Here is a 23,873-nt window from a genome sequence, read left to right on the forward strand (position 1 = left end):
TTGAGAAACAACTACATGTACACGTATTGCCTTAGTTTTTTTACCCTTTGTTTCTAAACTTGGTTCAGAGATAGGCGGACAAAGAGACGGACTGAAACTACAGAGAGTGGTTCAATAAGGGACAAACAAGACAGAATTTGACACGGCATATATCACTTGTTTTTCGAAACGATGAAAGTTTTATTCCACTTTCATTTCTCGATTGCAACCAAAAAAAGACATCAAACAATGCGGGCGCTTGCAGTGCATCCCATGGTGGGAGAAGGTCGGCTGAATCCTGCCGACAAACATCTGTAGTGTTAATTGAAGGAAATACCTCCTTCAGCTTTTCGAATCCTCTTTATGGGATATCCTATCTATGCTCTTGTCTGCATGTGTTCACGTGCGACAGATGCACTTTTACCATCGTTGCGATCTGGTTGGAGTACAAAAGTCTTTGATTTACCCAGGTATAAACAGGTATCAGGCCATCAGAGACTAAAGGTTGAAAGTTAACAAGCCAGCACAAGTCACAACGAATCCCGCAGCGAGTGAATGAACTATTAGTCAATCTTGTCTGTCTGATAATGCCAGGGATTAGCGCAACTATTGTTCGGGCCGTCTGAATAAACGCCACCGGAGGGGCCAGCGGGCAGGCAAGAGAAAGCCCCAGAAAATGACGGTGACAGGACGTGAAGCGCGGGCCCGCCCGCCCAGTGACAACGGTGCTGACCTGGCCGCCTCGTGGTGCCCCCTCCAACTTGGGCTCCAGGCCCTCCTGCTCCCAGATCTGAGAATCCACCAAAGACACCGAGACCTTTGGAACTTCCCCCCGAATCTCTCTTGTCACAACCCAGACTATTTTCACTCGCATCTCGAGCAGCGAACCAGCAGAATCTCAAGAACTGGCTGCAGAACACAAGAAACTGAAAATAAAATCTGTGTGGCGACTGAACTAGAAATCTTCTTCTGTGTGGAATACTACTGTCCAAAGTCTGGAGCGGGACAGAAGTAACTACACGTAAGAACAAACACAGCAAGAAGCAGGTAGGTGCCTTCTGATCTGACTCATTCTTTGTTCTTAACAAGACAGGTCCGTTTAGTGATAGGAAACTTAATAATCGTGCCTTGTGTTAAAATGGAAATACGTGTTGTAAACCTTAATCTAATAAATCTTTGTATTGCCATTCGGCTTGCTAGAAGGAAATGGTCAATTGTCCTGGTCGTAAATACTGTTTTCCGAATTTTGAATGGAAATCAGAACGTGGTTTATTAGTTGTGACCAAATATAGGCCAGGAATCCCTCGGATTTTTTTATACTTCTACTTCATTTGTGGGTATAGGCCTATTGCTGTTTGATATTATAGCTCTGAAATGTTCGGCTTTGAATATCTGAAAATATGCATCAGTCGCAGAAGGCATAACCAAGGAACTGTGAATCTTTAGTCGATTTTACAGAACTGATGCTCAGATGTCCCGATTCCCCTTAGAATAAAACCCCCAAGAAAGTGAATGAAACATGCAAGGAGCCTTTTAAACTGAAAAGTGACTTCTGTTATTTTATAGATTTTTTAAACTGTCATTGGAACTTAACGAAGTCAAATGTTCAAGTTTGCACTTAATGATTATGGGAGTGATGAGTTATTTGATTGTGCCTGAATAGATGCATAATTGTATATCATACCAATTTAGGCCTAATATCGGCGTGTTCTCGGTATGCTGGCACAATTGGCGGAAGATTGAGCACATCAAAGGGCTCTTTAATGCTTAACTCCACGACCTCGACGATTCTTGGTGTGCAAGGGGGATTAGGGGTGTCTTTTCACTGGAGATGTTTGAGCGCACTACCCGTGAACGATACGGGGCGACGCAGCCGAGAATGCCCCATTCAGGTCGGAATGCTTGGCCGACCTTGTGGGGAGGTGGCTTCCCTCTCGCGAAGTTATAAATGTTGCATTTGTCAGTATGACGCAGAGTTGAGCTTCATTCCTCTGCGAATTCAATTTAGCTCTTAGTTATGGCCACACAAGCTAACAACCGGAGGCGTGTCTGGTACACACTTCTGAACCCCAGCACTCTCACCTCCTCCGTCAGAAAAAAGCAATTTATTTATTTATTTATTTTTGGCCCCCCCCCAAATTGGAAGAATCATGCACGCCTATATTTGGACTTACACCTGCAGATTTCTTTGCACAGCTTGTCAGCTGCAGCTCTTTTCAGAGCTATTCCCTGAATCCTTGAATTTATTTTGGTTATAATATCCCATATTTGGCATAATTCACTGATAGTTATCAAATGGTAACTGGTTCCAAATACAGCACATAAAATAACAACAAAGATTAATACCTTTAATGGGAATGAAACAAAAATCAGACATCGAACGTCTGACTTAAGTAAACATTTTACACAGCCTGTAATAGTCAAGTGCATTTCTATTGTTTGCGTAGGATAACTACTGTGCACTTCTGTGCACATTGATTCTGTCTAGGTCTATTATTCTGAGCTATTTCAGGACAAGTGGTCGTAATGATTTTCCAGGGATGTAGTGGGTTCATTACTGATTACGGCCTTGACTAAAAAGTTCAAATTGACCGTGGGCATACAATATTCAAGAGCCAACTCACGATTGTAACTTGTCCCAACCGGAATGGACAAGAACTTCTACTCGGAATTTCATTCTCTTCATTGTGCGGTGACGTCGGCTAGAATGGCATTTTGTGGAGATGTTCTTGCGACATTGTGTTTGCTAAACCTGTCTCTCCAAGAAATGAAACAGCAGAAGACAAGACAATTACGTCTCGTCAAGAAATTTTCTTCACCAAGGAGGCCAGACAGGCGAGGGCAGCGCTGTTTACGACAACCTGGGTGCTTGTTGAGTGTTGCGCGCACGTGGCGTCTGAGTGACTGCGGGTTGGACCTTGATCAGTTTTCGAGTGCACTTGTCGTCGGGATAGATACGAAACAATGGGATGAATTGCAGCATATTGCCCAATACATATCATTGACAAAATACCATTGTCTTTGGTCACGATATATGGAAACAAAAACCTGTACACCTTCACCTGAAGCCACCACCTGCAAACGTTCATGTTCCGAAATCTAAGACAAACGTGAATTATGAAAAACTAATTTTAATGAAGAGCGACGTCACTGCAAGTGTTGTGCAATGCATGTAGAATTTAAACAATATGAAGCTAATGCATTTTCAAATGAGGGTTCGAACTAAAAATATCAAGTAGTGCAAAATGTTTGAGAATCAAAAACATGAAATAAGCATTTTTTTCAACCCGAAGATATCAATTACCGCTGATAGTTCTGTCATTGTGGCTTTTTTTCAACAGCTATAAGTTATTCGTCTTATTTAGTGGAAAACAAACACTAGTATTGAAATTGAAGCTTTGAACCATAATTCTTTGCCACAAGGTGTACCTTGACAACGGTAGCACAGCACTAGATATGCCAAAACCATTATTTTTGTATAGTCCAGACAACACTCAAGGGGTCGCTCAAGGGGTTGTCTTGTGCGGGATAGGGCCATTTAGCCGAAGATTCGGCAGGCCAGGAACCTGTTCGTAAACGCTGAGGTTAGAAAACATCGCCCGCTGAACCAGTAATCTCCCCAAACAAGAGCTTTTATAAAGCGAATCTGATTAGGGTCATTGTCTGCTCCGTTTAGGGGACAAAAAGTCCGGAGTTGTTTACTCTAGTTGGCTGAAGAAAAAATGGAGATGCAGTTAATGAGGTATACAAGGGTTTTCGAAGAGTTTGGGGAGGCACGTAGAGTGTAGTGCAAGTGATACAATGGTGCCCACCCACGATTGTGTAAGAATTATGTTGATCCATGATGGATCAAAAGACTTTTGAGCACGTTGTCTGCTCACTGATGATGCGCTTCTAGAGGAATACAATAGGCCCGCCGTTTTGGGGAAACATTTACTCCATCTGCAATCATTTCGTCATAGTAGCGTTTGAATTTCCCTCTGGATATTTTTTAAAATGATTTTCGACGAAATCTCCATCCAGCTCCAGCTGATAGTGACGTAGCTGTTACTCCCATGGTTGCACAGTCGAGCGCCCTCTGTAACATAACTGGTGCGCCATATACGCGAAGTCCGTTACCTACTTGTTCGATCGCTCACCGAACCCCACCGGCCGAACGGGTGACAAAACTTCAACTCAAGACCTCCGGCCAGCGTATCTTTTCTGAAAAGGAGAGTTCGATTTCTTAAATGCACAGGTTGGCTCCAAGAACACTAACGGTGTAGTTTATACTGCTTATGATGGAAGGGGGCCATACATACTACGAAACGACGGTCTCGTGCGCAAAGGAAAAAATGTGATTTTAAAATCTTTTTACAGAGCACTAAAAGTTCCACTTAAATTAGAAACAAATAGCAAAAACGATTTAATGGGATTTTCTTAAGAAAAATTTGAACAAAGTCAGAAAACCTGAGAGAAAATTATGATCGAAGTCGCACCTCTGTACCTTTTCAGTGTCCCGCTCACAGTTCTTGCCGCCAAGGGTATTTGTGCGCATGCGTGCAGAATGCGTCTGTGGAACTAAATTTCGCCTGAATGTACACAAACTGGTAGCGTTTTCGCTAGGGCGTCAGGCGCAATCTGACCCTGCTCTATGCTCTGACAACGAGACAGTTCGGTATTCCAACAGCGCATGCTCAGTGCAAAGCGATTTGGGAACAGCTACGCGCGCACGCGATAGTCATCAGGTGCGTTCGATTAGCTTACACGTGTAAGTCAAACTTACACGAGAGCGTTCGTTTAGCCACCACGTGATCTTCGTGCCTGCCCTGGTGTCATCCACCACTACCCCAGCTGGCGAGCGGGTCTCTGGAGGCTGCCCGAGTGTAATGACGTCGAGCATGGACGTACATGTATATGATGGAACGTGGCGGGGACTTGACCTTTTTCCCAGAATGCCTTGGAAAACACACTGCAGCGTTCGATTAGCCTCATTTTGAGGCTTCCCTTGAGTGTAACACTGGTGTGTTCAGGGAAGCTAATTGAACGCACCCATAGAGTGCTAGCTTCTCATTCTCCGCACGGAGAATCTGACGCCGTGCTGGGTACAGACATTTTGGATCCATGTGCATGTTTGTAGAACATTTTGAAATAAGATAAAATGAATATTAAATTATGTATTCTAAATGCAACCCGCATCGGGTACCGCTAAAATCCGATTAAAAAGTCACGTCGAAATTATCTGCAGCGCGTACGCGCACGCGTTTACGTTGTTTACGCAGAGCAACGCTCATTTATTGATTGTGTGTTAGTTTTATTGCGTATTGCCTTGCTAATAGGTTTTTGTACAAACATGTATTCGCCCAGCAGGCATCACTTTGTGCATGAGTCATTGCTCTAATTTTTATAAATAGCTCTATGATTTAGATGGAATTTCAGGCTATTCATGGTGAAAGACAGCAATAGGAGGAAAGGCTCTTATGAGTATGTGTGGTTCTGAAAAGAACCGGGAGTATACTAAACGTTTCGGACTGCGTGCTCAGTCCGTCGTCAGGAGACTGAAGAGATGCTGAAGATGGAGCTGTTTATATAGGGTGACTGGATGCAGTGGGTGTGACCTATTGCTCTATGATTTAAACAGAAAAACCCAGATTTAATTAGCATTATTTCGGAACTCAGGTTTGGGCGATACGGGCGCCCTCGGTTATTGGCGTTTGTCTGCCAATGTCTTCATATAATTATGCATGGCAACATGTTCAGCAGTTGAATCGCTCAGCGACTCGTGACAAAAGTAAGCAAACGCGTAACAACGAGTTTAAATTTAGCCACGATGTGAAGTGCTTAAAGAACAATGACATCCAAGGGATCGAAAGTCAACAAAAAAATTCTGGCAGCGCAGTCAATGAACTCTGCAGAAGCCGAACCGTCCAAAGCGAAGTTGACGGTACCCTGTGTGGTACCGCCGCTCGCCAATTCTCACCGTGCCTAAGCGGTCTTGGCATAAACTCGTTAACGTTAGGCGCAACCATCACCGCATTTGGATTGGCAACAATTTTCTTTGTATTGTAATATGAGGGGTGTTAGGCCCCTAAGGTGTTAGGCGGCGTCAGTATCGTTCACGCGGCTTTCGCCCTGATGGGTACAAGACACGGGCGGTTTCTCTCCCGGGTGTTCTGTTCTGTCGTGGGTTCAGTGGGCGACTGTCAAGAGCCTCGACGGTCGAGCCAAAAAGCCAAAATTAAGTCAAAGTGGGATGCGTTTGTCTACGGAACCTAATGCAGTCTGTGAGTTTCCAGGAACTTTCATCCTGTGCAACATCACCCAAAGATTAATTCTCAGTGTATTGACGGTGTCTCCTACTGGACATTTTTAATGGCACATTGCTTTCATCGTCTCTCTAGAAATCCTTTATTTCAAGAAATAAAGTAAGAGTCAGTAAATATTTCTTGACTAAATTATGTATTCCCATAACCAGATCTCTTCCTGCGAGCTGTTGTACACCGTGATAAAAATGTCGATCCTGGCGTCTTTCAACCCCCCCCCCATTCTAACGTACGCAAGATTACATAGCTCAAACTGGGTAAAAGTGTAATATTTCAGCGGTATATGACAACTTTGTCGCGCGACTTTCTAGTCGATGTTACTACCACTACAGAAAGACCTCTCCACTTATTGCCCAGAGTCTTTCCTTTTAATCAGCGGCTCCCCTAACAAAAGAAACCTTTACACTTGCAATTTCAAAGCAAACAGAAAGGTCACGGTTGTAATTTTCCAGCACAGATAAATAAGCAAACAAAGCGACCATATCACTTTTCGAAGTGGATACACTTACACTTTATTTGATTAGAGTGTGCCGTTCGACCTCACAGCAAAGTGGCGAACCACAGGAATGAACGAGCGGGAAAATGGGCCCACAAAAATGTAACAACTTCCATCTTGAGCACGTAATAAGCCCCGCTGAATGGCAGCAAACGACAATAGATCAAAGTACGCAGTGGGCGGAAGTTTTCAGTTACACATGCAAAAAAGCCCGTCAGCCCCCGGCCGAATATTTTTCTCTCCTCCCGCGACAAAAGAGCAACAGTAATTTAAGCCCCAAGCTGGCAAACTATTGTTTTAGTGGCTAATTTTTCATGGGTACTGGTTGTTTGCGGGGAAAACAAAAAATGGAGTGATTTGGAGCGAGCGAAGCCTCCCAGGAGAGGCAACATTATAGTCCGAGCGTACGGGTGGCAAAGGCCGAGACGCCGGCCCGGCCCGCCCGCCGTGCCGCCACAGTGCCAGCGCATTCTTGCGTAGGAGGTGGCGGTTTTTTAGTCAAGGCAAAATATTTTCTTTGTAACGGTTCATCAGAAGTTTGAAGATCTGTGAAGCACCCAGGGCATCGTCTGTTGTTTGATTTGCGAAATTTTTGTTTGAACCTCATTAACGCTCACCTTAGCTCCAAAACAGAAGACATTAATAACTGCAGATAATGTGCACATGCATGTGAGTGACTTTTAACAAGTACAAATGGGTAATGTTTTACGAGGTGGTAACGTTGAGGAAAGTGGGCGTGGTGGAATTGTTACGGATGAGGAACGGCAAGAATGCTCAATAAAAGTGGCTAATTAAACCAAATGACCGATGATATTTACGTTGTTGCACTTAATTAGTAAATCTTTAAGACTTTGACAAAACCTTCCAACCTTCCTTGTTGATAACTACTAATCTTCGATAAGTGCTGGGCTGGCATTTTGAGTTGTTACCACCAAACACACTATTTTTATATTTCTGCGAATCTTTGTTATTCGGAACTTTTCCGACCTCAAGTTTGTTTGGTTTTGCATGCGTTTTCATTTTCCTGAATCGGCTTTCATTTTGACGTGGCCTCAAACAACGAGGCGTGAAAACAACGTCCCTTCAGGGCCGTGCACCGACAGACAACTCGCCCGGCTGACCTTCTCGGTCTCGCCAAACATTTGTTGTTACTGTGTATAATGGGGAATAAAAGAAAGACAAAAGGAAAACTGTTTCTGTTGTGGCTTTTGCATCTTTACGAGCCCACCAGCTACTCGGACACCCGGGGTGTCTACGCGCGGGACAGTTCAATCATCTCGGATGCCCCCGATCGGCCCTTCTGTCGGCGGCGCAAGGGGGCCGGGGCTGGGAGCCCCGAGGCCCGCAGTGACCCCGGACTCGGACCGGTCAGTTAAGAGTGCCCCTCATCGCCGCGGACGGGCACAGCTAGCTAAGAGAAAGAAAGGTATTACTGGACACTGTCACAAACACTGGGTGCTCTCAGACATAAACAGTCAATCACGGTGTACGTTTGATGTGGGCACGGAAGGAGAAACATTGATTTTTGGCAGTTGAAAGATTTCTTGGCAACTCGTTTTCTTTGAAATTAATGATTTCCCCTTATGTAGGAGGCACTAACCTGATTGGTACCCATAAGAACATAACATAACAATAAACAATAAATTTACATTTGTCTTCAGTTGCAAGTTCCATTAAAAAAAAAAGATCACTCAGAAGTGTTCAGTGTTTACAGTTAGAAAGTACACGGGCTCGTCCGTTACTCTGCCGTTGATGATCACCCCTGTGTCCGTTTCTTAGCCACTGGCAACGGCAACAATTGCTGCCAAACTACCCGGCATCACTCAACGCAGCCGGATCATCTACTACAAATGACCAACACCCACTTACCCCTCAACGCAAACTGCGAGAGCCACCCCTGGCTTCCCTGCATCAACCGCTCAATGCGCTAGCAGGCACCATCTGTTAGCGTACCGGGGATAATCCGCGTTGACACAGCCCGGGAAACATGAATTAATAAAAACGTCCGCTCTAATTTGCGAACTGCCGATAGACGGTGCAGTTAGTGATTTTGTTAGCGCCAGCCTTCAGCACGTGAAGACCAAAAAGACAGAAGTCGCCGATTTTTTTTGAGGTAATTCATTCATCCACCGATCGTTTTTTATTAGGTCAAATTCAACAACATTACTGGGTCGAATAGCTTTAGGTGTTATTTTACATTCGTAGGGAAGGGACCAAACAGAACCTCACTCCATATTGTAAGCAAGCGAGAGTTTTTCCCTTGGCATCACGGCAAAAACCTACACGGCAAGAAATTGGCATAGATTTCTCATAAAAATCTCGGTCACCTTTCGTTCAGAATAAAAAGTGCCAAGTACGGAACCCCGAATGAATCGCGAAAAGCATGACTGCATCAGTGCACTAGACTAGACAAAACCAATCCGAGCTCCCGACTATACCTCCCTACGTTTTCCCAGCGGAGCCCGGCTCGTTTATTTTCAGGCGTCTTTCCTTGGAATAAGTTTCAATATTTTTGTGAGCAGGGCTTGACGAGTGACAGCGATAATGGAGTCGACCTATTTAGAGGAAAACCAGAAACTTGTTTCTGCTGGGTTTGTGAACAACAAAACTGTGTCAAGTGTTTGGTTTCTTCCGAATTAGTTACCCGAAGAATACCACTTTGCACAAAATTACCACGCTGTACTGGCAAGGATGATAAAAGTGAATTAAAATGATAAAATCCTTCACATGCATCAGAGACCAAATTTGAAGTGGGCGGGGCAAACTGGACAACAAGTGACAATGTGACACCCACGGCCTTTAACACCGAACTCCAAAGTAATTGGCAATCTCATATGTTCTCCTGAACAACTTTGTATCGGCTTATTAATCAGAGTAACTCAAAACACGATGCAAAAATACTGAAATGAAATGTCATACCCTGTCAGATCTGTATTAGTTCCGAAGGCCACCCACATAATTTGAGAGTTCACCCGCGCGGCGACGGCGTTGTCAAGCCGTGGAGCTAGCCCGCCACAAACTCCCCTGAGACCGGCGCTTGGTTTAACTTGATGTCTCACATTTTTTGGCAGCGTTTATTGGGCGCCCGACACAAGCCTGGCAACAAACAACAGCTAACTTAAAGGAGCCCACTTTTTGACAGTTCTCCAAGCGATCCGTAAATTGCGCGAGACACAAAATTGCTCAATGTGCAAAACACGCAGCAACCTCCTCGTATATATAGCATTAATTCGAGTGCTTTTCTTTTGTCAAGAAAGATAAAGTTGGCGTCTCCCAGGAGGCTGGTAGTCTGTTTCCAACGACGGTTGCTACAGCCACAGTTCAGAGGTCACAGTGAGCCTTTTTTATCGGGTCGCCATCTTGCTTTGGACCCATAAATGCACTAATAGGTGTCCCGTTTCGGGTCCCTTACTTTGTTAGTCAAAAACTTCTAACAACCTCGTCTGTGTGTAACGGAACATTACTCAACCTATATTCAAATGGTATTTCTGTATTTGTCAGGCTGTCCAAAACCCTCACATCTACAAAAACCACAAAAATGGTTCGTGAATTTATGAGCGTAATCATATTCCACGATAAAAACAAATTCATCGTCTAGTGTATGCTGATAACGTTTCCATGCCGATACAACGATCGACCCATCGATACAAGCCCTCACTCTTTCCGAACTGAAGGCCCTCAAACTCGTTCCAGTCCACTGCAAACCCACGTCTCAACCTAACTTCCTCCCGGGTTGAGATTTCAGGAAACGCCCGCAGCGAGTAAGCTCAAGCAATAAACCGCTGAGCCGGTCTATCCATAACCGTGCAGAGCTTGTCAATGAGCTCTAGTGTTTCGTTGTTCAGAGGATAAACTCATTAGATGAGCTACCGCATTTTACCATGACCTACAGGTCAGGTCGATGAGTTGGGATGACATTTCACGAGCAGCACCAGTACCTAATAATGATGGTAATGATAAGATTTTTAATGGTCCAAATAGAGAATGCTCGCCCTGGATTTTGAATGGAAACCCCATAGCGTCATTATTGTACTCATCCATGCGTAGGCGTGGGTCGAACATGGCCGATTAGATAGATATCGATAACATGGTTTGTGTGAAATGAACTTTTATGAAGTTTTTGAACAGATGCAGTTGTTATTATGCATGTTGCCAAGCTTGCGAGTTTCGTAAGTATTAATGCACGTGTCCGGAGCTTGCTAGTGCTGCCTCTATTTCGACCAAACCCGGAAAACAACTCACAGACATATTAGTTTCATTTATTTCTTGACGTGGCATAACTAAGCATAACAAGCAGTGAAAACTCCCTAAGTTGCGGCATCAACAGCAGCAGAGGCAGAAGCAGCAGCGCAAAACCAGCAGCAGTAGCAACAATAGTTACAACAACAACAACAACAGCAATAGCAACAACAGCAGCAACAACAGCAGCAGTGTATCAACACCAGCAGCAATAGCAGCAGTGCATCAACAACAGCAGCAGCAGTAGCAACAACAGCAGCAATAGCAAAAGCAGCTACAACCGCAGCAACAGCAATAGCAACAACAGCAGCAACAACAACAACAGCAGTGCATCAACACCAGCAGCAACAGCAGCAGTGCGTCAACACCAGCTGCAACAGTAGCAACAACAGCAAAAACAGCAGCAGTGCAACAACAGCAGCAGTAGCAACAGTAACAGCAGTAACAACATTAACAGCAGAAACAGCGGCAGCGCATCAACACCAGCAGCAGCGCAACAAAATCAGCAGCAGCGCATCAACACCAACAGCAACGACAGCGGCAGCGCAACAACATCATCAGCAGCAGCAGCAGCAATGGTAGAAGCAGCAGCATTAGAATCATCATTATTTGCAGCATTAGTTGTCGCATTAGCAAACTCGGCAGCGGCAAAATTAACTTATATAAAAACAGTAGCAGTAAACAACACTTAAGAGGAAGAAGCAATGCAGAAGTGTTTTTCTTTAAACGTGTGAAACTACACGTATGACACGAAATAACCCAAGAAGCCGTCACCATAATTAAGGTGATTTTCCCTCGAATTGACACTGTTGCAAAAGTAGTTCAAACGGGGCATATTCTTTCAAGTTCAACTCGTCTGCTGAGTCATTATTCATTGGCTCTCCGTCGGGTGTTGTTACCAACACAACTACACATGCTGCCGGTACGTTTGGGAGCCCTCCGATCAGCTACACTCGCACAGTCTTAAATAACTTCCTTTTTTTCTGGATGGACTGAAATGGGATTTAGTAGAGCCAAGCAGTGGTCCTGCGGTGGGAAAACCTGTTGATACAGAATGGTGTCTGCGAAGTAATGGGTAAGATATTTACATTCATGACTTGCAGTTGTATGGAATGTTGTACAGTTGATGCAATTGACATGGTAGACATAGTGTATAGGCACTATGCGTGAGTCGCAGAGAATTGGAACATTTTTAGTTCATCAAGAAGATGGATGACCGTAGCTACCTATCCAGTTTGCACGACATGTGGAGGCCACTTAGACTGGGGATTCTGATTTAGTTTGTAGTCAAGAAATCAACTTATGAGCCCTCGACCCAATCTTGAATTAGGATACATTGGGGCGTGTCCTCCATGCCTTCTGAGTATACAACCCACATAGATGTGACCGCAATTTTGTCTTCTGCTGGCTTGTTTTTCAACTGAGTGTCATGGTCAGAACATAGCCTATAGGGATGAATCCCCAGCCTGCACCACGGGTCCCTTTTCTCACTTTAAGAGGCCCTCTCGAAAGGAGCTTCTGAACTGGGAAACAAACTACTCCACTAGCTGAAATAAATGGCTGGATTTAATGCGGTATGTGAAGAGCTCAACTCAATGGTTAGGAGAACGAGCTTTGGTGGAATCGACTTTCGTTTTTATATGCTCATGCCGCCAACTCTATTCTATAACATGCTCATTAACGTGGGTAAGTTTTCTTTCCCCTTTTCCAAGAATGAGCGAGGACACGCCCACTCCTCAGATTTACCCTGCGCAATCTTTTTTATAAGTGTTTATGTGCAAAATACCATCTGTGTTTTGGTAGCTTTGTTTACGGGGAAAAACTGGGCCCAGGCGACCTCTGGCACTTATCATGTTTCTTTCAAAAAAGGAATTTCATATATTCGCTGTTTTTTTTTTTGGTTTGGCCGATTCCAACGATCATAACAAGGGATTTACTTGGGCATTTTAAGTGCTAAAGTGGCCCGGATATGCAGTGCATAGCGCATCGAGAGCAAGACGCCTCGGCGACAGCCGTCCAAGAATAAAACATCCCACGGAAGACAACCAACAAAAGAAAGGCAAATATGGATGGAAATCAGGCCTTTATTACCGCACCTTTACTGACACTTGAACTGCGCCCCACAATTTTATTGACCATGTGACCAAGTACAACCCTGTTTTCTTGCAGAGCAAAGTTTTGGCCTGTTTTAAGGGAAGTCATCAAACCTACTGCGATCACCATATGAAACCCTAGGGACTTACTTCAACGTCAACTTTTGGGATGCATGACACGAAAAAACATCAACATACCTCGGGCCTCAATACATAAAAGAAAGCCCCCATGTTTCTGTTCCGCGTACGTATATCTAGCGGAGGGTTCAACGTAGCACCGAAAAAACAGAATGGCAAGAGCTCGCATTCTGAACACCTAACAGGCGCATAAAAATAGTCTGGTTTACGAGGCACGCACGTTTCAAGTCCCTCACCAGGGACCAGCGGCGCGGGTGTGGGATGGCACACGGGTTAGGACGATCAACCTCCCTGGTCTCTGCTACCAAAACTCACTCGGTCTTTCAAAATTCGTTCAAAACATTCCTGCGGCAATTTCTTTCATGTTTCTCCACTTTCTCACAAAGTGGCAAGATTTTGTTTTCCGCCCTTTCCTCTGTCGCGGTACAACTGCAAAACACGGGTGTACATATTTCTTCTTTCTTTTCTTGGTCTCTTGTCAGCGGGCTCTAGTCCCCCTGGCTCCATCATCGTATACATTACGTGATACGGATACCGCAGAGGTTTCAAGAATGCTAAACGCGGGAGATACGACAAACAAACAATTTACAGGCTGGAATTTAATCCAACGTACAAGACTCACCGGTAACAATTACGGCATATTTCGGTATTCGTAAAGCGTAATAGACATTTTGAAATATTTTGTATTCCTGTACACCACAGCGACTAATTAGTGACTTGCACTTTTACAAGACAAAAACACATATACATTTGTAAAGTATTCTGGAGTAATTGTTTATGTAATTAAAAAGATACAAGATGCGGTTTCCCAGTAAGAGTTTATACCTGGCTTTTCATAAAAGCCACGGCAGTGAGTGACGTTACTGATGACGTAACATGGAAAGTTGTGATTAGCTGTTGCTTAAAGGGTAATTTTAGTTACATAATAGATGTAATTGTGTTTTTGAAATTGTTTGCCTAATTTATTTTTTTTTGGTAGAGGACAGAAAATTGTCTTTTTTTTGCCAAAAAATCATTTTGGCGGCAAAAGTTGTTCAAAAAGGGTACAGTGGTTTGTCAAAGTCTTTAACATCTCTAAAAATAATTCTCCATAATGTGTCAAGTCGATTTTTGCGTGAATCAGTCATGCGCCAAGGAAAAAAATTCACGTGACATTCGTTTAGCCAATCCGGGGCCAGGGGCCGTGCCCTCGAGAGTTGAGGCCGCGCCAATCAGAGGCAGTCTGGAGATGGACTCATCAGCCGCGGAGACGCGCATCATTTGGCGGGCAGAAGAACCTGTTGTTGGACTGCGGTACACTGCAAACCGCCACTTCGGTAGGGACAAAAAAAATCCCAGAGCGTATATGCCTATACCCAGATTGCCGATACGCACGGGATGCTTGTTTGACGAAGAATTTAGATAGTCTGACTCCGTCACTTGGTCACATGTGGCCCTCTTTCACACGATTGGGTTTAAACTTGAAAGCGAGGCCACCCTGGTAAGTAGCAGAATGGATAACGGCGTATCTGGCCAACAGCTTGAGAGGTAATGAGGCAAGGGGCGGCGCTTCGCTGTGGCCCCACTTTTGTGTTAAATTGGCGACTCCATACAGGAGCACATTTAGCCTAGGCAAATAAGCCCTATAACGCATGTCTATGGAAAAAAAAATGTAGCCAGTGGCTTGTAGCTCCCACAAGCACATGTGTTATTCCCGGCCGTAGCCAAGCAATTCGAACACGGTCCTACTGTAGGGCCAACCTGTCCAGATTTAAAGAGATCTGTTTCGAGATAAACAGGCAGACATTTACTCGTTAGTGTCATAGTCACCACAACGAGGATAAAAGCAAGTATCTTGGACGCGGCTTTATGCTCGAAAAGTTTCTTGTTCGCGAAACGTCTCCTTTGCTTCTATTGGTGTATCTTGTTAATTCTTTGTTTTTGTTTATATGTAATATTGGCCTTGTAGGAGTGTTTCGCGGTAGAAAAAAATCGCGGGTAAAAACAATACAAGATGAACACATGTAAGGTTAAACAGAATGACGCAAAGTGTTCAATATAATTATGATTGCCTTGTTCTAAAATTAATTGTTAAATCCATTACTTGTTAAATCCATCCAGTATTATTAAAGTACAATCATCAAGTATCAATCACCAATCATTTGTTTCGTTACACGAAACGAACAAGGTTTGTAACAGACATAACTGACGTTCAAAGGTTCTCCCGCTCCAGTTTGGGCGAGGCGAGACACTCATGGTCCACTGTTGATAAATCCCTCAAGGGTACATAAGCTTTGCTTAAAAATGCGATAGGTAAAGGCATTTGTGTCTGCATATTACTTCCCACAAAATCTGAGAGAGCCTTCTTTTTCTTTATTTGTTTTTCTTGGCCATATTGCAGACATGGTCGGGCAAAATCGGAAGATTTTTTCGGCAATGAAAACCGTAGAATCAAAAAGGGGCGCCTTATAATGTGAAGTTTATGGGCACTCCATTATAACGTAGAACAGCCGCAAATACTGAAAGGTTCCCGAACAAGCCATCTTCAGTCGTTTTACTGATAAACTGAGCTTTAATTTTCTCAATGCATTTGCTCTTTTCATTTTGGGTACCGTTAAGGAACGTTGATGGAAAGGGATAACCTATAGTAAGCCACTTAACCTTTTCTCAGGAACACTGCCTTTATTTTGGCGAGGGGAAGGTAACTTGAATATTCATATATGTTCCTATTATTCTGTAGGCTGACAAGACCCAATGTACTTCCTCGAGGCCTTGCAGCTGACGCAAACAGCTATTTTAAGGAACTGTCCGCGGTGTTTGGAATGAGGTAAACAGAACAATTAGTCAGAGCCCACGCCACATCTTTCTCTCGTTAGCGTTGAAGGTCGCTGGGGACCAGAGATAGGAAGAGCAGTTCGGAAGTGTATGGTCCCCACTGTCGTGTGCGAGCCGAACCCTCCGGCTAACCGTCCCCCATACCACCCCCGGTACCCGATGTTAGTTAAGCTCGTTCGTCGGTCGCTTTAGGGGGAGGCACAAAACAGGACTGTCCGGAAAAAAACTGCAGGACAGGAAAAAATTACCCCTACCTCATTAGTTAGGTATCTGCAAGGTCAAAGGACCGGCTATCGTTGGGCCTAACTTGCGGCAAGCGAATGGAAAGCTTCTTTCTTTACGAACGAATGCAATAGTGGAACAGATTTGAATTCAGAGCCCCAAAATAATTTTTGCAACACTAAAGCCAGGGAGGCTTCACCTGTAGTGAAGGGACTCGCGTAATTGGAAGTTTTTATATGTTTCAACTGACCTGCGTTGTGCAAATGTGTTTTACTTATTATGATTTATTGGCATTTCTCCCGCTTGCTCTATAGACGTCCCATTTATAGCAGCATTATTTTCTTTGGTTGAATTCTTCAGGAAGTCCCAACTTCACAAAACAATTTCTCGGTGTTTCCCTAGACTCTCGCGGGAGTCTGTCTTCTCCTTTACCGCCTGGCGACATGGTTACGCCCCCTGACTAGCGTACCGTAATTTCTACCTGCTCTGCTTTAGAATAGAAGATGACATCGGATGTGTTTCTTGTAGAGAAAAAACCCATGTGACCTGGCCAGTGTAATAACCACCGCGCTCATGATGTTAATACCGAACTTGCACTTGACGTGCCATCTTGCCAAAACACCAATCGAAACGATTTCCAGACACTGGTGGTTGTTACAAGGGTTTGATTCGAAATCGGACAGTACATTTTTACGGGCGAGCCCCTTCAAGGGACGGGCTTTGCCTGGCCTGCGTGCCCCCTCTCCGGGGGCCAAGAAAACCTGTCGCCGCTAGTAACAGAATGTACATGTATTTGTCATCGTTCCGAATTGCTGAGGTGACGTACACACCACGGACCATCCGTGCACACACACCCACACCACGCGCATGTACCTGTACACCAGAGGCTCCCACCGAAATCACCGTCACCTTTCTTCAAAAAGGATCCAAGAATCAGAGAGGAAATTGACTTAGCCAGGTTGAAAATCCAAGTTATGCCGTGCGTATTGAGACATCGAAGTCAAACTGAAGGTCATTTCAGAACACCTTGGCCCCGCCTAGCTGCCCCTATATGGTCACTCCACTTTTCATGGTTCTTGCACGGCCGTTGATCTTCCGGTATTCGGCTGATTCGGGGCCTTTGACATCACTGGAACTTGGCACAATCCATTAATTTGATAAAGGACTACGCAGCATCAGGCGGAAATAACACACAAGGCCATGTTTGAGGACGCCCTTTGGGACATGTCCGCAATTCAAACCGAAAAGGGGTTTCACTTCTCTCCTGAAGATCTGTATCGTTCTTCACTTTCTGCCTTTTTTGTGTATGTAACTATTTCTGTGCGCCAAAGTTGAAAGTTGGACTAAACGATCGTGCGGGGACCAACGAGAAAAAAAAATTACAGTGATAGTCCTGAGAGATATTGGGTTACTTTTCTCGGTGGGAGAAACAAGTTTATTTTAGAGCGTGACACGACTGATAACTGACTTGCCGGGACGAGTCAGCGCATGGGCATACGAGCAAGTCAGCTGGTGTGCTGTCTTGGCAAGAAGCCTGGGATTTTGTTGAGGGGCCTTTCTGAACTTTTCCCCCTCTTGGATTGGATGTGCATGGTTCGCGCCTCGCCCGGCATTGGGGCGAACTGTTTGTTTTACAAGTCTTGTTTCATTCACACTTCTTACGGATGGAATTAGCCACTCTCTGCTACTGAATTTTGGGCGAGCTTCTTCTTAAAAGGGGGGAGGGGGTAGTTTTTTTGTTTTGTTTTATATTGGTTGCTCTCTCTTTGTTGTACGTTTGCAAATCTAAATAAAAACTTCATTTTAATTTCTCCTACAATATGTAGGAATACAACATGTACATTTTGTAACAATATGCTAACTTTATAATTATGAATTTTTGTTTCGTCGCGCGTTGCGAAAGGGACCTAAACCCTATACGGTATCTGTTGTAACGCCGGTAAGCATATTTTGTCTAGGCATGTAGACTTTCTGACCAATCAAAACGTTTGGTTGGCAATGATCAAGGCATGAACTGTTGTAAATTGGCATAGTTTCGTTTCCAAGTTGTTCAGAGATACTGATTGCATCAACGCGTGGAAATTTCTCTGTCAAGTGTCCAGTTCATTTCATTTTAAAAGGTTAGAGGAGCTTGTTAATATAATGCATCAGGGGGGTCTTGCAAGCCACACTTAAGCATAGACAGCTGTCTTTGAATTCCTCACATAACTCCATCCGCAGAAACAGTTATTAATCATTAATTTAAGACTTGTTAGAATGTGCGAAATATAATCAGGGGAGGAGATTGGAGAAAACTGAAATATCTACAAAATGTTCATCAGAGGTTTTTAAAGGCCCAACAGTAGCAGAGGGTCTATTTGTGTTTGCCTCAAGACACCTTTTTATATACCAATTTCTTGTGTTATTTATCACTTTTTATATGGAGGAACATCTTAATGGGATGGTAAACTCAGGACTTTCAAGGTGTTAACAGAGCTTGTTTTAGGAGATCCTGAAATCAGGAAAACCCTGATGGAAAATCCTGACAAATCTCACTGTATCTGGAGCAGACCGTCTTGAAGACGTTTATATAGACAAGTAGAGTGCAGAATGCATCCGCAAATCTGAAGAATGACCCCGAAAGAATGTACCTTGTACTCTGCTTAGATCTTAATCGTCTCCAATGTTATGTCCTCCTTCACTCATCCCCACTTGTAGTGCACGGGAGTACCTCGTTTCGTGTTCATTTAATGCAAACTTTGGGACAGAGAGAACCCCCCCGCCTTTGTGTTGGTCATTGTTACATTGGTATATCAGGAATATCAGGATGTGTCAAGTAACAATAGGCTGGAGTGTGTATAGGGATTGGACTTGTTGAGGGGGTACCCCTCTGTCTCATTTCGTGCCTGGTATATTCGTGTAGGTGGTCTACGGATGATGCGAGGAAACATTTGCAATTGGGTATGTCCTGCACGGCCAAGCCCCGCTCTTTGTAAGCGCTAACTGTCGAATCTTTCAGGTTTCTCCCTCATTGCCTCGAGAAATTGTCAAACGCATGAATTTGGCAGGATCGACTTGGGTTGCAGAGCTCGACGATGTTTCAACCGACATTCTGGAAAATGGTTGCCCCATTTGATGATTAATGCTTGTTCGAAACTGGACCATCGGACGTTCTGTGGACAGTTGTGCAATCTTTTGATTTCGTTGTGGTGGATAGCCTTGGGTTGGGCCAGAGCTGTATACAGACAGAATAGCGCCAACTTGAGATTTTGGAACCAATATGGCTGTTCATTATGTGCACATTACAGCACGGAGCTGTTGTGTGCTAATTGTCCATGTGCACTGACGCATAATCCACCTCTTCGGTTCCAACAATTGAGACGCTCATGTCGCAAACTCTCTCCATAAACCTCTCTCGGTTGGGCTGGTCGTTGACTCTGGCTTGTCCTCGCCTTTTGTATTTTGCCATTGTTGGAGGCTATGTCGAGTTTTACTGTGGTTCTTACCACTGAAGAGGTATGGATGGGGCGAGCTGCGATAGCCAGAGACTGGGTATTCTGCCACCTTCACCTCAAAAGTGACTTCAAAATGTCAAAAGATGCTCATCAACGGTGCCCCGTCCAGGCTTTACAGTCCGACAGGGTAACACACACTGGTACCGTGTGAGATAAAATGGTCCTAAATTCCAACGGGAACAATAGAAACTTATGTGGGTAGAGGAATAGTTTTAAATAATTTGAAAAACGGCTATTAAAAAGGCTATCCTAAATTAACACACTGTGCGTGGCTTTTCGTGTGACAGTCTCATCGTGTGCTGTGTTCAAGTTTTTATTAATAGTTTAAATTTGTTATTCATGTAATGGAATTTTCATTTTAATTATAAGATTAACTATCCAACATGTGGACAGTACTTTTAACTTGAAGCTTACTTCGTGCAGATATTGTAACGAGATAGGCGAAGAATAACTAGGTACACTTACTAACACAAACCAAGAGGCTGTGTGGTTAACTTGATTGTGTGTGCACATCCTTTATTATTTTTAAGGATTATTTAAGCCAAATTTTGTTCTCAACAATATGGAGGGACAACGTGCCACGCGAAGTTCCCATAAAACTTCTTGCCGCGTGCCGAGCTTCGTATGAGACAATCTGAGGCTGCAACATCCGTTTTTTGCCAGTCCTTATGCCGACAGTCACCCCCTACCCTCGGTATTTACCGCCACAGCCGATGCCCCACCCCTTGTATCTATTATCCAAAACCCAGAGCCTGTGTACTATCTTGTCCTACGCCTAGACAACTATTCTCCAATATGCTGCCCCTCCCCTTTTGAAGTCCTCGTTACATCCTTATAGCGCTACTTGTACTTCCTTTTTCAATTATCCGTCGCAATTGAAGCACTGTATACGAGTATTGCCGTCCACAGGACGTGACGTCCTTGTGAAATTAACAGCCGTTTTTTATTCATTCCATAACAAACCATAATGTCAAGTATTCCTTGCAGTAATCTTGTTGACGTACTCGAATGGGCTTTCCAATCTATTCTACTTTGCACTGTGGCTTGGGAAAAGCTAAAAGTTAAAGAGCAAAGAACAATAGCTACAAACAATGGCTGCATGCACTGTTCGGCATGCGCTTCGGCATGCACTTCGAACACAGAGCGAGGGTTCCCCTCGTTTTCTCCAAATGACGCAATCTACATTCAGAATTTACAACTTGGCACGAACAGAAAAAGTTCTTCTTAGCTTATTACAGTTGAGCTCTAAAAACAAATGACACTGTGCTCGAGTTGGTTGCTTGCATATTTATTTGAACAGATAAAATCAGAGAAAACGTGTTTTCCTTAGCGGTGCTCTTTAACGTTCCGTTTTTCTTTCAAACATGGGAACAGTAATCGTGAGTCAAAACCGAAAATGTGAAGCACTACATCGAAGATTGCAACTGACACCACCGGCTCCGTCTGCCGGGGGGGGGGGGATTCTGGCGTACTCACCCCTGGTGTAAAGGCCCGGGCTGGAGTTCAAGTTCACAGCGATGTGTCAGAGAAAGAGAGGTGTTGTCTCACTTCGCTCATCGTGGGCAGTGGAATAAATCAGAGAAAGAGAGAGCTCAATTTGTCGCTGTTCGAAATAGTTGCCTTTTTTTCTCTATGGGGTCAGACAAAGGGTATCTCAATTAATGTTCATAATGAGTACTTCAATTGAAAATACTCTAGACATTTATTGTGGTTCAAAATGTTAATATTTCTGAAAAAAATAATTTGTGAAAATTTACATTTACCCTCTTCTTGTCGTTCAAAACAATTAAGAAAGTGGTCCACTGCGACTATGAGATGTGAAAAAAATACAGAAAGTGGCACTAAATATTAGGGTTGCAGTATGTAAAGTTAGATTTTTGTAAATATAAATATGAATCATATATACATGTATGTCTCTGGGTGTTTTATTTGACGCATACACCATGTACAGTACGTAGAGACTCATCTTATCTGTCCTGATAAAAAAAAGTTGGTAGGAATGAGTTAAGTTGTGAAAGAAAACTGTTTTTGTTCTACCAGGTGTATGTAAACTTTTTGCCCCATCTCTACATGTACAAGTACTGTATGTATGGTTACCGGAACGTCGTGATTCATCAAGTCACGACATGTGTCGTGAGATGCGAGGAGGGAGGCGTGGCTTACAGTGTTTCCTTTGGGGGAAGCGGTGAACTGAAAGTGCAACCGTCCTTTGGTCTCGCGTTGCCCAACGACCCTGCCTCTGGCACACTTTCGAACCTTGAATCAATCATGCCTATCGCGACATTGTCTAGAATCTGTGGTCGCTTAAATACAGTGAATACGCCAACACTTCATTTTCTCGTATGACTAACAACCTGTCTCTGCAGCATGCTTTGCTGATACTTGGAAAGTTGAAACGCGATGTATCCATGAGATACGAGTGAACTTTTGTGACTACCATAAAGACAGCTTACAGTATTGAGCTTTGCCCTTAACTTCCAATCTCCTCCACGTATACATGCCATTGCAAATTTGGACAACCCAGGCACGGATGGGGGGGGGGTGGTGGTGTCGAAATCCCTGCTTTGAGACGAAACCAATGTAAAAATTGGGGACGAGAATAAAAAGAATGCCATGTAATGTTTCATCATCGTTCTCGCTTGTCAGCAAAAATTAGACATTCACAAATCTCCAGTCTGACCCTCCTTGGAAAAATGTCTGGATCCGCCCCTGCAACCTATACGTTATCTGTTGGCGAGGGGGGGGGGTTGGCTCAAAGGGGCATCCCGATCCTTCACCAAAGGCCTCTGCCTCAGGTTCAGTGACATAACAACGCCGGAAGGGTGAACACCCCCCGCATTCAAAATGTATATACATACCCCAGTTCCTTTAAGCCGCTGCCCCGCCCCCTTTGCTCCCTCCTTAATCTCACCCTAGTTATTGTTGTCCTCGAGAAAATGACAGCCTAGAGCCTCTCTTTGAATTGGTTCCTAGCTATTAATGCTGCTTGTCTGTTGGTAAACTGACCGATCATGCTATGTCAATTTAAGTTTTGTGGGCTGTGTCTTAGGAATTCGAGAACAACTTTGTGTATTCACCGGACTTGACGGTTTTACTGTGGCAGGCCGAAGTAATGCGAAAAGATTTAGACTCGGCGAATGCCGTGACTCATACCATAGAGCTAGGAACACACGTGCAGCTGTCAATAACGTGACGCACTGCATGAATGGTGACATTGGTTAAAAAATGAGCACATTTCCGTCGTGAAATCAGCAACTTCTTGACGTAGGTGTCCTTTAACTTTGGCAGCTTTGCTCTTGTGTCCCCTTCTTCATTTACACACAAAGGATTTGATGTTTTGACGTAAGAAATGAGAAGCTCACTCAACAACCCCTATCCTCGTGAAATGACAAGACATGAACCGTGGATCTTCGCGTGATCCAGGGCAAACTTATGCAGCCGTTTTGAGCAGGAAAACAACAAAGCCCAGCGCGGTGTCTGCACACCTTCCACGGGGTCGCTTGAGGAACTACAGAGAAATTCAAATAAACAACGCTATCATTAGCGTCGTGGAGTTGATGAGCCGATTCGAGCGGGGCACACGATCGACCGACGAGAAGGACGGGGTGGATCTGTCGAGGGAGAATTGATATGGGCTGCTATGGGAACGGTCTTCTGTTGAAATAGAGAAGAAAGCATCACGAAAGAGCATGTCCTTTCGCGTGTTACGGGTGTGTGACGCAAGACTTGCGCCAAAGACGCAAAGTGACGTAATGGCGATGCACATTAATTTGTCCAATTATTGTTTCAGAAAAAGTTTCAGACTTTTTTGGATTAGTTTGTTGATAACGTTCCAGTTACGAATATGTCTCCCCGAGAGTATGCCGCCGTCTGGTTGATAGGGTTCCTGAACTGCTCTGTGTGTGACAGAACCATCATAGGGAATGTCTACTGTGTTGTATATTCATGATGGAGTGTAGAATTGTCTATTTGTTACCTCACTGGAGTTTGTCAGTGTATCAAGGGGATGGGACCCGGTCCCTCACCCATTCTGTAGAACTTTACTGATGGTTCCTTCGTAGCACATAAAATTATATCAGTGACAAATGGGGACCAG

General features: G+C 44.1%; 1 protein-coding gene and 1 long non-coding RNA gene across 10 annotated transcripts in view; both read left to right on the forward strand.

The window, feature by feature from the left end:
- Positions 1-509: 509 nt before the first annotated feature.
- Positions 510-23,873, forward strand: part of LOC110985749 (uncharacterized) — a 52,420-nt gene continuing 29,056 nt past the window's right edge. For 4 of the 9 annotated variants that reach the window (XM_022246996.2, XM_022247000.2, XM_022247003.2 and 1 more), the window contains exon 1: positions 510-1,026. Coding sequence is in view for 1 of the 9 variants with exons in the window: in XM_022246995.2 (XP_022102687.1) it covers positions 12,088-12,091 (4 nt within the window). In the remaining 8 variants the exon portion in view is untranslated. Of the gene's footprint in view, positions 1,027-11,895; positions 12,092-17,645; positions 18,002-23,873 lie in introns of those variants that run through there. The other 5 variants (XM_022246998.2, XM_022247002.2, XM_022247008.2 and 2 more) reach the window with 3 other exon arrangements.
- LOC147799665 (uncharacterized) lies at positions 14,432-17,412 on the forward strand. The gene is made up of 3 exons (XR_015424826.1): positions 14,432-14,727; positions 15,967-16,053; positions 16,644-17,412. It is a non-coding gene; the product is annotated as an uncharacterized LOC147799665 (long non-coding RNA).

This window comes from Acanthaster planci, linkage group LG03, assembly GCF_054643075.1.
Source record: "Acanthaster planci isolate LZ-2023a linkage group LG03, COTS_SCS, whole genome shotgun sequence".
Lineage (NCBI taxonomy): Eukaryota > Metazoa > Echinodermata > Asteroidea > Valvatida > Acanthasteridae > Acanthaster > Acanthaster planci.